Genomic DNA, 15,731 nt, shown 5'->3' with positions numbered 1-15,731 from the left:
CAAGTTTCCTTGCCCACATCATTTGCCCTCTCACTCTTCATTAAATTTCATGGCTGATGACCCAGTCTTTTTCCAAAAAAAAAAAAAAGATGTCAAGCCTCTCCTATACCAAAGGCTGTCAATAATTTTACAGATGAGTCTTCCAATGGAAAAGCTTCCATAGTTACAGAAACTCAAACTAAAAGTGTTATATGCCCAAGAAACCTCAGCCCCAAAGCCTCAACTGACTGCCGTCGTAGTGGCCTTTGTTATGTTCCCCAAAGAAGAGTTTATCATATACTCTGACTCACAGTATGTTATCAGACCATTTTCTCATATTGAGACAGCTGTGCTGCCTAAAAATAAAACCACCATCTTTCACTTACTGTCTAAGTTGCGACAACCAATATAGATTCCAAATAAAACCTTTGATATCAGGCATATTCGAGCTCACTTGAGTCTACAAGGGCCCTTAAGTCGTGTAAAGGATTTAGCTGATGCTCTTACTAAATCGATTGCAACTGACACTGTTATTGATGATCGAGCCTCACATGCCCTACATCATCAAAATGCAACTGCTTTCAAATATCAGTTTCACATTCCCCGAGAGTCAGCTCGAGAAATAGTTCACTCCTGTACACACTGCCCTACTTTTCTACCTACCTTAGCATTCAGATTATATTCTCCAGGACTATTGCCAAATATGCTCTGGCAGGTAGATGTAGCCCATGTTCCATCCTTTGATCGCCTTTGGAGGCGATCCTTTGTTCATGTAACCGTGGACACTTTCTCTCATGTGATTATAACTACAGCCAGGACGGGTGAAGTCTTTCAAGATATAACTATACAAGTAGAGTTCCCCTCACCAGGTGTTAGAGCGTGCCGTCTTTGTACTACATAATCTTAATGCTGATTTGTTGGGTCACACTGCCATGTTTTGGCATTGGACCCCAGAACAAAGGGTCATGAAACCTTTAGTCAGGTGGAAGGATGTCCTTTCAGGACAATGGAAGGGGCCTGACCCACTGATAACCAGCGGCCGATGGTATGCTTTTATCATTCCTCAAGATGCAGAGTCAACCATTCCGATTTCTGACAGGCTGATCCGGTGTGTCTCAATTCCCCGAGGACCTGATGCCTCTGCTTTCTTGGCCAAAAAGGAAAAAGGGGGCCTCCCCCTCCTCCAGCATGGAAACTCCAAAAAATCAAGCACAGACAGCACCAGAAGCTCCAGATGAATATCCACATGAACCTCCCACTATGCAGATATCACGGCTGTCCTTGAGAGACCACACACGATCTATCTCCGTGCCCCATAGAAAATGCCCAACACGAGCCACCCGACAGGCTGCTCTCCCGACCTGGGGACAAATCATGGACGTCTGTCACCCAGCTCAAGACATAGCTGTGTCGACAAGACATGCTCCTACTCCTGAAAAGGTTTTCATAGCTATCCTTGCTCTGCTTGCTTGTCAGGTAAATGCCTCTTCAGCCACACCTGGGGTATATTAGGCCAACTTCACTAACCCCCTTCCATTCCAGGTCGTTACTTGCACCAATAGGCCATGCAGATCCACACAACTCGACCCCATCCTTTGGGCGGATGGTACACTTCATATTTTTAGGATAAGTATCCTATCAAACTCAATTACACTTTCTGGGGACTCACTGATGATCTCCCTTTATGTTTTCATTTCCCATATAATAGAAGTCTAATCATGCCCCTAAAGGAAGGTACATCCTTTAGGAGCTTCTAAAAAGGGAATTATCACTGAGTCGCCACTAAAATTTACCAAACAAAATTCAAAACGACTAGTTTGGGCATCACAATCAGTTTGTCCCTGCCCTGTTATCTTTTCCTTTAAACAACCAGACACATTGGCAGCCTGAACTATGGAAAGCACTTGCCGCCACCTCCGAGATCACAGTAATTAGACCTAAAATTGCTAGTACCTTTTCTGCATTAGCTTGTTTGCTCTCTCCCTGTTTTCCTTTTCACTAATAATTCTAACGACGCACAGATATTTGCTGATTATACTGGAGGTCCAACCATAGTTACTTGTAAAGAATGTATGCTATCCTCTTGCCTCAGCCCCCGATTTAAGGTTGGCTTGTTTGTGGTTTTGCAACACCCTCCATATCTTATGGTTGCTGGTAATGTTACTATTCCTTGGTGTGACAATTCTGGTTTAGCTGTGCTTCAACAATGACAAGATCTTATGAGGGCTAAGCATTTAGTAGATGTACTTATCTTGGCAACCTCTGCCTTGATAGCCGCAATTGCCTCCATTACAGTGGCAGCAGTAGCTCTAACCCAACAAGTGCATACAGCTCAATTTTTTAATAACATCTGCAGAAATGTGTCCCTGACTTTAGCATCTCAAGAAATCATAGATAGTAAACTAGAGATGGAAGTAGATACTTTGGAAGAAGCTGTAATGCACATAGGAGCTGAATTGCAAGCATTAATAGTAAAATTAGCTCTGTCTTGCCACGCTGATTGTCGATGGATCTGTATCACTCCCTAGCAAGTTAATGAAACAGACTATAATTGGGAATGGATTAAAAGTCATATCACAGGAATTTGGAATAGCTCCAGCATAAGCTTAGATTTAGAAAACGTATGTAAACAAATCCAAGCCCTAGAGCATTCCAGACTAGACTTCACCGCTGCCGGAACAGCAACTAATCATTTCAATATCCTCTCAAGCTTGGTGACAGGCAAAACTTTGTCTCCAGGCTAATAAGCTGTGTTGATATGGATGCCATGGCCTTACTAGTAATACTTTTTCTTCCTTGTCTTTTTCAAAGTTTACTGCACAGCATTCAAAGTGTTGCGACTGAACTTCATCTTGCTGTCCTAGGAAATAAACGGGGAGATGTCGGGAGCCGGCGAGAGAAACGCAGCCTGTGACACGGTCTGGGCTCAAGGAGCTGGCACGCAAAGTTGTGGGGACCTCCAGGACCACTCCACACGCAAATCATCCCGACCTCTGGGGGTTTCTCGGTATTGCCCCACAACCCACGCCCAGGCCTTCGGCCTTTCATCTTCTGATGCTTGGCGTTCTTTGAGGTTCCCAAAACACGAGTCTGACTCTTACCTAAAATTCCTCTTCGAAACCTTTGCATGGCAGCAACACAGTCCATGGGGGCCCACGGGTTCTAATAAACAGGTCTATCTACCCCATAAGCAAAAGTCAATAGAGTCCATTATGAGATTGGGAAGATTGCTTAGGGTGTGATCAGGAGGGAATTCATGAGAACTTTGACCTTTAGCATTACATACCAGAGCTAAGTCAGCCCGGGGATCAGCTTCACAAGATAATGTTTGTAGATGGCTTTTCACAGTTGACTAGCTGCTGCCCTTGAATTGTTGAAAAGTTATGTGTAGGTATGGACTGATCTGGAAAGTTATTTCTGATGTCACCCAGGATTATGCACCTGGTACAATCTTATCATTGCCCCTTCCTTAAAGGTCTTTAAAGGATTATTGATTTTAGGGTACATAAGCACTGATGTAAAAGAATAAAATAGTCTTGATTCTGCACTCAACCAAGACTCGACTCGGTTTTCTATACTTTGCAGACACTGCTTATCCTAAAGGAACACCTGGACTTCACCAGGCCTGCGTCCCCGAAGCTGATAAGAAAGGAAATACAGAAAACAAAGCATAGATATGCAATGGTAAAGAGGAAGATGAACATTTATATATATATTAAAGATTCACCCTAAGGGGAAAATAAGTGTAGGAAAGGCAAAGAAAAGAATCGATATAGAAAAAATGCACTAGTTTTAATAAATAAATAAATAAATGTATAATAAGCGGGGGAAATGGAAGAAGACAATAAAAAGTAGAAAATAAAACTCTACAGAGCAGCAAAAGATCAACTTAGAGACAAAGTTCTAAAACAAAAATAAAGTGAAATAAACGTCATTAAATTGGCACAGTGAACAAAGGAACCCGAGTGTTTATCCACAAGCATAAAACTAACTAAAGCACTAACCGGAATACAAAACTAGTCCTAGGTTCTAGGTGGGCAATAAGGCAGTTAAAATAAATCTAACAAATATGTTGAGAGGAAAAAAATGAACAGATATACATTCTTAAACAGTGGGAGATAAAATCATTTATACAGGTAAAGTTTAACTACAAAGGGGCGGGAAATACAGTACGAAAAATAAACAAAGGAGTAAATGTAGATAACAAAATTAGGAGGATTAAAAATTGTCAAGTTAAACTTAGAAGAAGACTGAGGAAAATAAAAGAAAAAAAGTTCTACAGAACTGCAAAAGCTGAACGTACAAGAAACGTTGTATAGAAGGAGTGAAGAAGATGTCACACACACACACAGGAAAAAAGCTCCAAAGCTTCATTTGATTCCGTAGTGAAATTAACAATGACAACTACTGCAGTTGTGGTGAGGGCGGAAAGAAAGAAAACAAATAAATCCCAAAGAATCTACAGAGCAAATCAAAAGAGAGGAAGAACATACATTTATCTTGAGTCACTGCTATCAGAGTCCTTTCCTTCACTTGTATTCACAGGCCACCTCACCTCCCTCGGCTACCCGTCATTAGTGTGCTGATCTCTGGACCTGGTGTGGGGGCAACTTACATTCTAATCTGGTCCCACTCCTATGTGTTCTTGCCTGCAAAGTCCACAGCCATCAGAACTGCTGCGTTTTGTTTCGTTGTGGTTGTTGTTGGTTGATTGGTTGGTTTGCAGGAGGGATCTCTCAATGACTTGTTTATCCATTGCTTAGACACAGAGTCTTCCTAGGTGATCGTGTGGGTTTAATCTGCAGTTTGTACACCTCGTAGGGAGGTTCTGGGCCTTCTTCCTTAGCTACACTGCTGCTGACTTTCATGGGGGTTTCCCGTCCATTTCTGCATGTGGTTTGTCCACTGGAATTTGCTCCTGAGGTTGCCTTGGAGTCCTTGGGTTTGCCCCTTTGAGGACCAGGTGTGGAGGTGGTGCAGCAGATTGGGTCACAGAGGTTCTGGCAAGCGCCGCGTGCTCAGGGGTTTGGCAATAAGGACAGCGGCTAATATAGTGCTCTAGAAGGGCATGGCAATCCGTATTGGCCAATACGCTCCAGGATTCTTGCATGGAGAATCCCCTCCCTGGCAGAGAATCCTGCCACAGTCTCCAGGGTAGAAAGGAATCTGACAATCCTGAAGCGAAACTGAGAGCAAAGACGGACGAGTACTTGGACCGTGGCAGCTCTGCCTGAGTGAGAGTTGAGCATGAAGGCGACACAGTTGCTTGGCTTGCAGGGACCCTGGCAGTGCCAAGTGTACAGAGACTTGGACTGCCTCCACTGCAGGAATTAAGGCCCTGTCTGAATTTTTCTTTGAGCCTATTGTAGCTGGCAATCTGAAGGCCTCTTTGGCTAGTCTTTCTCCATAGACACATGCATTCAGGCCCTTCGAGGGCTTTCCTGTCTGGGGTCCGTCACTGTTGTTCAGCGTGTCAGGCACATAGTGGGACCCCCCACGCTGGGGTCCTACTCTGTCGTTTGGAGCATCAGGTACTTAAAGGCGCTCCCTGGGTGGAGTCTTACTCTGTAGTTCAGTGATTCAAGTGCTTCATGGGACCAACCTCTCTTTTATTCAGCTGTGATGCAGGCGTGTGGGGAGACAGAGGCTGTCCCGATGGCTCCACCCCCTACACATGACTCAGCAGTGTCACCTTCCTCCCATGGCCACCTGGCTTACCTGCACAGGCTTTTCCCACACGATCTCCTCATTTGAGCATCCCCTCAATTTGTCTCTAACCAGTAGGCAGCAGACCATGGCCAGGGATTTCTCCACAATCTCTAGGAACCATCTGCTTCCTGCTGCACCTTCTACAGGACCTGTGTCCCTCTCTGGGGTGTGAATGACTGTGGAAAGGACTGTCTCATTCTCATCCCTTCTAGGCTGCCACAGATGTGCTGTTTCACTCTCAGCCTTAAGTGTTTCTCCTCTGATGCAGACAGTTGCTCCCATGTGGAGATCGGACACCTACTTCAGGTCTCCCACCCCCTGAGGGCAGGCCCAATCCTACTAACACTCATGTCTCCTCCCCCCACCCCCTAGTTATTGCATCCTCCTGATTGTTTGCGGTTCCATCTACTATTTTCCTCTGTTCAGGCAGTCCTGTCTGCTCTCAGCTGAGGTTCTGCAAGCACTTGTGTCTGAAGGTCTATTCCTGATGGATCCATGGAGAGAGATGTACTCCCTGTACCCCTCCCCCTCCACCATCTTGTGCTTCTCAACTTTTTGACTGGTAGAAATAAGACTGCTCTGAACATTGAGGCTTGTCCTAGGTGACTAAGCAGCCAGTGCACACCAGGAAGACAGCACCTCATGGAAACCACAGGGAATCCCACTATGTCAACAAAGACTGCCCCCCAAGGGTACATCTAAGGCTGGCTGACCCTGCTAGCCCATTAGGAACAAAGGGACTGTGCTGAAGCACACAACTTATTCCCCTATCCTCCAGCACCAACAACCTCAATGAGAGACCTTGGGAACTAGATGGGTAGGCATGATTACACAGGGTTTCCTCCAAGAGGCTGGAAGCTTGTGGCAGCTATTCATGGAAATGAATTCCACCATGGTCTCAACTGTGAGGAGACACCCAAAGGAGCTTCTGCCAGGAAAACAGGATGAGAAGAAATTTGTGAGGGTGCATGTTGAGAAGCACTGTGCACATGAGGCTCACACACCACTGGGCAAGCTGCACCCCTTCCTTCCTGGGAATACTAGTCAGTCACAGGTGGTGATTTCCTTCTTGGGGTCATCCAGCACAACCCAAAGCATGCATTTGTCTGCCTCATCCACATTACCATGTTAAAACTGAAGCCTGGGTATTACATCTGGGGAGGTGACAATTAGTCCTCGAATTGAAACAAGACAGTGCCAAGTAGCGCCAGAGCAAGTGTATGTATTCAGTGCATACTGAATATTGTGTATTCTCACAGTTGAGGACGGGGCTTTTAGACTGGAGACTAGAAAACTGAGGAGAGCTAGATGAAGACTGAGAAAAGGAGGTGGGATGGAAAAGGTTTCTCATAAGTGGCCCAGAATTGAATGGCCTTCAAGGTGCATTTCCTCCTACCAGTTGTAGGATGAAAGGGAAATTATTCTCAGTTCCACAGCCTAATTATCATGGATGGATTTGAGGCAAGAAAACGAAAAGTAGTTAATAATGTAACGTGAGACAGACTCGAAGGATAGGCTGAAACCCGGTTGTGGGGTAAGGTTTGGAGGAGACACACTCTCCCTGACATGTGGCCCATCTGTGTTGGTGTAGAGAGATGAGGATGGCAGGTGAGTTTGGGGGGCTCTTTGGGATGATGAAAAATGCCTCATTTCTGCCAGCAAATCAACTGAGCTCTGCATCCAACATCACAGGTTTCAGGATGAGGCTTTGTGATGCTAAGGCTGGGGTAAGGCTGCCATTGGCTGGGGAATGGACTTACTGACGTCATAATCATAAGGGTGTGGTCCCCTACATATAGGGGTGTTCAGGGGCTCTGGAGCAGACCACTGGGAGTCTTCAAAATGACCAGGGTTGCCTCACTGGCCCAGCCCAGAGGGGGCAGCCATGGCCTCCGAGGAGCTGTATGACGTTGAAAGGGTCATTGACAAGAGGCAAAACAAGAAAGGGAAGACGGAGTATGTGGTTCAGTGGAAAGGCTATGGCAGGGAGGATGCCACATGGGAGCCAGAGCAGCACCTGGTGAACTGCGAGGAGTGCATCCACGACTTTAACCGGCAGCACACCGGGAAGCAGAAGGAGGGCACCCTCACTAGAGCCAAGCGGACCTCCCCAAACAATGGCCAGAATCAGATCTCCAGATCCACCAACAGCAGCTTCTCCAAGGCCGCCCCCAAGGCCCTAGTGGTGGGCAAGGAGCACGAAGCCAAGAGCAGCCCGCCGTTTACTGCCAGCCAGAAGTTCCAGGAGAGCTCTGCACGGGGCCTGGCCACCTACAAGTACATGGACCTGGCCCGGTTGGGCAACAGGATTCTCGTGCCCAAGAGCCCCATAAAGAGTGGGACTGTGCTGGACAGCTTTCAGGACGAGAGCCCCGAGAATCCGGACCCCATGAAGCAGGGGCCGGAAGACACAGCAGCCCCAGAGGCGGCAGCCGAGAAGCAGATCGGGGACCTACTGAGCCCAGAGCCAGAGCCTTTGATGATGGGGAGCCGGCCCTGGATACACCCATTGTTGCCACGGGCGTCGGGCCCCGTGAAGGCCACCATGGCCACAGGGCTGGCCATGAAAGGGAATGGCACGTCCGATTTGGTGGACGCACTTCCAGTCAACTGCACAAGTCCCCTGCAGACGTCAGTCATGGGCATGAAAGCTGGGAAGAAGAAGTTCATGAAGGACAGGCAAGACCAGCCCTTTAACAAGCAGCTGCGCTTCAGCGTGTGGCAGAGGGAGAGCGCCTACAGGTACCGGGACATTGTGGTCCGGAAGCAGGACGGCTTCACCCACATCCTGCTGTCCACCAAGTCATCCGAGAACAACTCGCTGAACCCGGAGGTGATGAAGGAGCTGCAGAGAGCGCTGAGCATGGCCAACGCCGACGACAGCAACCTGGTGTTGCTCAGCGCTGTGGGCAGTGTCTTCTGCTGCGGCCTGGACTTCCTCTACTTCATCCGGCGCCTGCCAGATAACCGCAAGAGGGAGAGCTCCAGAATGGCTGAGGCCATCAGAAACTTCGTGAACATCTTCATCCAGTTCAAGAAGCCTATTGTCGTAGCTGTGAATGGCCCGGCCATTGGGCTCGGAGCATCCATCCTGCCTCTCTGTGATGTGGTCTGGGCCAACGAAAAGGCATGGTTCCAGACGCCCTATACCACCTTCGGATAGAGTCCAGACGGCTGTTCCACCGTCATGTTCCCCAAGATTATGGGAGGAGCATCTGCCAACGAAATGCTGTTCAGAGGGCGGAAGCTAACAGCACAGGAGGCGTGCAGCAAAGGGCTGGTCTCCCAGGTGTTCTGGCCTGGGACCTTCACCCAGGAAGTCATGGTTCGCATCAAGGAGCTCGCCTCTTGCAACCGTGTCGTGCTGGAGGAATCCAAGGCCCTTGTGCGCTGCAACATGAGGCTGGAGCTGGAGCGGGCCAATGAGCGGGAGTGTGAGGTGCTCAAGAAGATATGGGGCTCCGCGCAGGGCATCGACTCCATGCGCAAGTACCTGAAGTGCAAGACCGACGATTTCTGACTGTCCAGCCGCCCGACCTCACCAGGGCGTGCGGTGCCAGACCTCACGGCCTGGGCCAGGCTCCTACCGAGCTCCCTCTGGGAAGCAGGACTTGAGACAGACAAGCTATTTATTGCCAAGGAGTTCTGAGGTACTGTAGCTTTAAAATAAATAACTAAAAAAACTCCTTTGTTGAAACGTCATTGGTTTATACTTAATACACACGAGTATAAAAGTATAATGGTGAGCTCTGGCCTGCTCCTTGAGGCTCTCATTCTTGTCATCTTCAGCTAGGAATGTGTATATATAAAGATATTTTCTAGGTTTAGGTGTCAGAAAAGTCTGAAACAATGTGTGTTAATCTTTTTTTTTGTTTGTTTTTTCCTTTTAAATGAAAAGAAAGGGGTGATAGCAAGCCTCACCATCCCTGCTGCAAATCGAAATATGGAAAGATCTGAGATGTGCCTTATCTCTAAAAGGTCCAAAGCCTCCAAGATAGAAAATTCTAAATCAAATGGAAGACTTATCTTTTAGGATGAGTACTTCTGGCTAAAAACCCACTGATGGACATACCCCAAAATAAAATATGCCTCAGATTCATGCTGAAATATCAATTGATTTTTCCCTGTTGTTCAAAGTCTGATTCTTACCCAGTTAACAGGAAGAAACCACTCTCGCTAACAGAAAGCATCTTTTGCAGTATTAGTGAATCACTGACTAGCTTCAGTATGGTAGCTTAAGTTATAAGTTAATCTTAGCAGGTTTATAATTAGGTTTTCTGACCCTTTTGAAAAATAACTACATGAGTGCTTCTTGTGGCTAGGTGAGCTCTACTACTTTATATAGAGTTTTGGTTTTCTCTTTGCAGATGTGATTGATGTATTACACCAAAAATGGAAAGAATTTGCATGCTTATAAACTGTGCTTTTTAGGTTCACTTAGAATGTACTTTATTGAACAAGTTAAAATTCTTTTGGCACACTATTCAATGCAGAAACTCCTTTTAAAGAGAACTATCTGATATAGACATGTCTTAGAGTAATTAACATCAAGTAAAATATTTTTTGTACCTAGGTTTAATATAATTTAAATATTATATCTGTTACCACTTTGTCAAAAGGCGATTACCTGGAGTGAAACATTTTTCTAAAAAATGGAAAAGAGATATGAGTTGTTATATAAACTCTAACAAATCATTTTTCTTTAGGAATACCCGTCTACAATTGCCTCTCCAGATTGACGTAACTTAAATTTCTAAGGGATGTGCTAAACTAAGTATTAAGTCTATTAAATAATTAGGTCATTTCCAAATATATTAGATGTTTAAAACATTTCCTACTAAACACTGATTTCCTTTTACAGAATAACTAAAGAGATGTGGGACTACAAGTAAATAGTGCTTGATGCCATCCTAAAATGTTACAAAATAAATTAAAAAAAAAAAAGAAAAACCAAGTGTTTTAAACATTATCAGTGGTATTTATGCTCACCAGTCTATAAAATGCTCAGATAAATGTTAGCTCTTAGTTGCGAATGGAAAGCAGGAAGTATACTTTCAGTAAATTACCAAAGTTATTAGAATTATTTAAAAAGAGTTTGGCATGATCAGGATTTTCTAAAATTGCATTAAAATTACTTAGATAAATAGACTTTTTTAGGAAGGACATGGCCAAAACAAAAAACTGGGTAGAGTCCATTTGGTCCAAAGGGGGTGGGGCTCACTTTCACTACAACTTGAGCCTTGGCATTTAAGTGCATTTTGACATGTCAACAAGCTGAAGGATACAGCCATCAACATTGACTAAATCTGACCCAATGTTTGAAAGGCTTTTAATTGATCCTTATGCTAAAACTTCTTTAAACACATTCTTTTAAAATTCTTTAGATGTCTAGCTAAGCTTGGGATGCTTCAGAGGGCCCCTGAGGTCTCCCAAAGGGCTATTATACTATCTGAGTTCATTTGACATGTTAAATGGCATGGCAATGATTGTTGGAATGGTGCTAAATCTTCTCAGTTTGTACTGTACAGTTGTTGTTACTTATGTAGATATCCTAAAAATTATGGAAAATTCATGAAAATTGATATGTCCTGGTAACATGTTGTCAGTTATAGTTTTAATTATCATGTTCAAGTGTTACAGGTCACAACAATAACCAGACTATTTTGTCAATTATCCTGTATGGTTTGACTCATAGCTTTAGAAAAATACCTCTAGTTCAAGATTTATAAGAAAAAAAAAAATTCTCTAAGATTAACTAAAAAAAAAAAAAAAAATGTTCTTTGTTTGCTGTCTGCTAAATTGGTAACAGACTGAAATTTAGTCTACTCTCTCTGTGAAGCGAAAAAAGTTTTCTTAGAATAAATCTATCAACAACAGATTATGCATTTCTTTGCCTTTAAGTTTTTTATATTTGTTTTAACTTTGTTATTTTAGTAAAATAAATAAGTGCTATTTAAAAATATGTACATGTAAAAGCTCATTCTGCTTCTATCCAAAATAACCACTCACTGTTAGACTTGTGTTATCCTAATGTCTAATACCTGACAATGCCCCTGCATACACTTCTAAATCTTTTCAAGTCTTTTGTACATGGTTTCATATAAAAGATAGACAGATATATTTAATTCATTATATGGATGATATCCTAATAGCACATCCTGATCAGGACTGCTTACAATCAGTGTTGCATGATCTAGCAGAGGCTTTACAATATTGTAGCCTTCAAATTGCCCCCAAATAAACCCCCCAGTTACTTATTTAGGGCAAGTTCTGTACTCTAAAATGGTGACTCATGTTCCCTTACAATGAAAAAAATAGTTCATTTGGTGACATTAAGTGATTATCAAAATTTGCTTGGAGATATTAACTGGATTACGCCTTAGGTAAAATTCATTACTGCTGAATTAAAGCCCTTGTTTAATGTCTTACACGGTAACTCTGACCCAGCTTTCGAAAGGAGCCTGACCCCTGAAGCTCGACAAGCCCTTGATAAAGAAACAGCTTCCGTATCTATAGTCATGTAAATAGGATTGATACAAGTAAAGTGTCGCAGCTTTTGTGCTTGCCTACTCCTACAGCTCCGACTGGTGTATTAATGAAATCAGGACCCCTAGAATGGACACATCTTCCAGCTACAGACCAAAAGATAGTGGCTGACAACACTGCTTTAATAGCAGCTCTAATTTTAAAACACAAAAAAAGGAGGATAAATTTGTTTGGTAACAATCGTCCCTAGATTACAATGTCATACAATAAAATAACAATTAAATGCTTTCCTGCAGTTTAACGGAGACTGGAAATTGCCTTAGTACATCCAGCCCAACGTTTCTCATGATGCACCCTGCATATAAGTTATGTAAGCAGGGTGACAATATACAGCCTTGACTGTACTCCTTTTCCTACTTGGAATGAGTCTGTTGTTCCCTATCCAGTTCTAACTGTTGCTTACTGATCTGGATAGAGATTTAGCGGCGAGTGGTGGCTGCATTGTGCTGGAGTGGTGAGCAGTGGCTGCATGGAACTGGAGTGGTGAGCAACCGAGAGGCGATATCTACGGCCAAGGTCAGTAGTTGCAGCCATGAGGAGATACCTTATGTCCAAGGTAAGGATCAGTGGCTACACTTTCCTGGAGTAGCTGTGAAGATACTCTACATCCAAGTTAAGAGAAACTGCATTAAGACTGCAGTTAAGAAACTGCATTAAGTAGGTTCTGAGAGAGGGCATCAGAGGACAAGTAGACTGAAACCACAATCACTGTGACCTAACCAATCTAATCACATGGGCCACAGCTTTTTACAACTCAATGAAACTAAGCCATGAAGTGAACGGTCACCCAAGGCAGACAAATTTTGGTGGAGAGTTCTGACAAAATGTGATCCACTGGAGAAAGGAATGGCAAACCACTTCAGTATTCTTCCCTGGAAAACCCCATGAACAGCATGAAAAGGCAAAAAGATATAACACTTAAAGATGAACTCTTCAGATCAGGAGGTCCCCATTATGCTACTGGAGATCAGCGGAGAAATAACTGCAGAAAGAATGAAGAAAAGGACCCAAAGCAAAAACAATACCCAGTTGTGGATGTTACTGGTGATAGAAGCAGGGTCTGATGCTGTAAAGAGCAATATTGCATAGGAATCTGGAAAGTTAGGTCTATGAACCAAGGCAAATTGGAAGTGGTCAAAAGGAGATGGCCCTCTATATTTTAGAAATCAGTGAATTAAAATGTACTGGAATGGGTGAATTTAACTCAGATGACCATTATATCTACTACTGTGGGCAAGAATCCCTTAGAAGAAATGGAGTAGCCATCATAGTCAACAAGAGAGTCCAAAATGCAGTAGTGATAGAGTCAATTCCAAGGCAGATTGATAAAAAGTCCAGGGGTCCCCAAGGAGAGAGGGGTCTGGAGTTCTCAAGGAGGAAGAAAGGACAAACATTTCCCCCTCTACATTGCTTAGGATTATATAGCAATAATGTATCATGATTGAGGACAGTCTCTGGAAAAAAATCTTCTGGCTAATTCTGTTATCTTAAAATGTAAATTATGGGAGTAGGTCTAGTGAGATCTTTATAACCCCTAGACAATCTTTTGATTCTTTTGATTTTGTAATAACTAATTAGAGAGTATATAACTCCACTGCAAACATTAGGAAGGGCATACTCTTTCTGCCCACTTCTGATGCTTATGTCAGAAACTTTTTCTATCTCCTTTATACTTTAACAAAACTTTATTACACAGAAGCTCTGAGCAATCAAGCCTCATCTCTGGCCCTGGATTGAATTCTTCTCCTCTGGAGGCCAAGAATCCTGGTATCTTTTCATGATTCAGCAACAACCTTTCACTAGTTGGATGTGATCTCAAAAATCACAGAATGGTCTCTATTCCTTTTGAAGGCAAACCATTCACTATAACCATAATCCAGGTTTATGCCCTGACAAATAATGCAGAAAAAAACTGAAATTGAAAAGTTTTACAAGATCTTTTTTAGAACTAACACACATAAAAGATGTCCTTTTCTTTATAGGGGACTGGAATGCAAAGTAGGAAGTCAAGAAACACCTTGGGTAATAGGAAAATTTGCCCTTGGAGTACATAATGGAGCAGGGCAAATGCTAATAGAATTTTGCCAACAGATGCACTGATCATAGCAAACACTCTCTTTCAATAACAGAAGAGAAGAGTCTACACATGGCCAGATGGCCAACACCAAAATTAGATCGATTATATTCTTAGCAGTCAAAGATGGAGAAGCTCTATACCATAAACAAAAACAAGAATGGCACCTGACTATGGCTCAGATCATGAACACTTTATTGGCAAATTCAGACTGAAATTGAAGAAAGTGGGGAAAACCATTAGGCCATTAAGATAGGACCTAAATAAAATCCCTTATGACTATACAGTAGAAGGGAGAAACAGATTTAAGGGACTAGATATTAGAGTCCCTGATGGACTATGGACGAAGTTTCATGACATTTTACAGAGACAGGGATCAAGAACATCCCCACAAGAGAAAATGCAAAAAAGTAAAATGGCTGTCTGAGGAGGCCTTACAAATAGCCAGGGGGGAGGGGAGGAGTGAAAAAAAGGAGAAAAGGGAAGATATACCCATTTGAATACAGAGTTCCAAAGAACAGTAAGGAGAGATAAGAAAGACTTCCTCGGTGATCAGTACAAAATAAATAAATAAATAAATAAATAAAATAAAAATTAGGAAAACAATAGAATGGGAAAGACTAGAGATCTCTTCAAGAAAATTAGAGATACCAAGGGAATAGTTCAAAGATGGGCTCAATAAATGACATAAATTAGATGGACCTAATAGCAAAAACAAGACCGGGAGCTGACTGTGGCTCAGATCATGAACTGTTTATTACCAAATTCAGACTTAAACTGGGGAAAGTAGCAAAAAACACTAGACCATTCAGGTATGACCTAAATCAAATCCCTTGTGAATATACAGTGGAAGTGAGAAATAGAGTTAAGGGACTAGATCTGATAGACAGAGAGCCTCATGAACTGTGGACAGAGGTTCCTGACATTGTACAGGAGAAAGGGATCAAGACCATCCCCATGGAGAAGACACGCGAAAAGGCAAAATGATTGTCTGAGAAGGCCTTACAAATAGCTGTGAAAAGAAGAGAACTGAAAAGCAAAGGAGAAAAGGAAAGATATTTCCATATGAATGCAGAGTTCCAAAGAATAGCCAGGAGAGAAAAGAAAGCCTTCCTCAGCGATCAATACAAAGAAATAGAGGAAAACAACCGAATGGGAAAGACTAGAGATCTCCTCAAGAAAATTAGAGATACCAAGGGAACATTTCAGGCAAAGATGGGTTTGATAAAGGACAGAAATGGTATGGACCTAACAGAAGCAGAAGATATTAAGAAAGGTGGCAAGAATACACAGAAGAACTGTACAAAAAGTATCTTCACAACCCAGATAATCATGATGGTGTGATCACTCACCTAGAGTCAGACATCCTGGAATGTGAAGTCAGGTAAGCCTTAGAAAGCATCACTATGAACAAAACTAGTGG

General features: G+C 43.2%; 1 protein-coding gene across 1 annotated transcript; it reads left to right on the top strand.

Annotated features, from left to right (window-relative positions):
* Nucleotides 1-7,573: 7,573 nt before the first annotated feature.
* On the top strand, nt 7,574-9,208 carry LOC133053751 (chromodomain Y-like protein). Its single transcript, XM_061138258.1, is given in 1 exon segment — nt 7,574-9,208. A coding segment is annotated over 1 exon segment (1,635 nt).
* The last annotated feature ends 6,523 nt before the right edge of the window (nt 9,209-15,731 follow it).

This window comes from Dama dama, unplaced genomic scaffold, assembly GCF_033118175.1.
Source record: "Dama dama isolate Ldn47 unplaced genomic scaffold, ASM3311817v1 ptg000209l, whole genome shotgun sequence".
NCBI lineage: Eukaryota > Metazoa > Chordata > Mammalia > Artiodactyla > Cervidae > Dama > Dama dama.
This window is presented reverse-complemented; position numbering and strand designations above follow the sequence as displayed.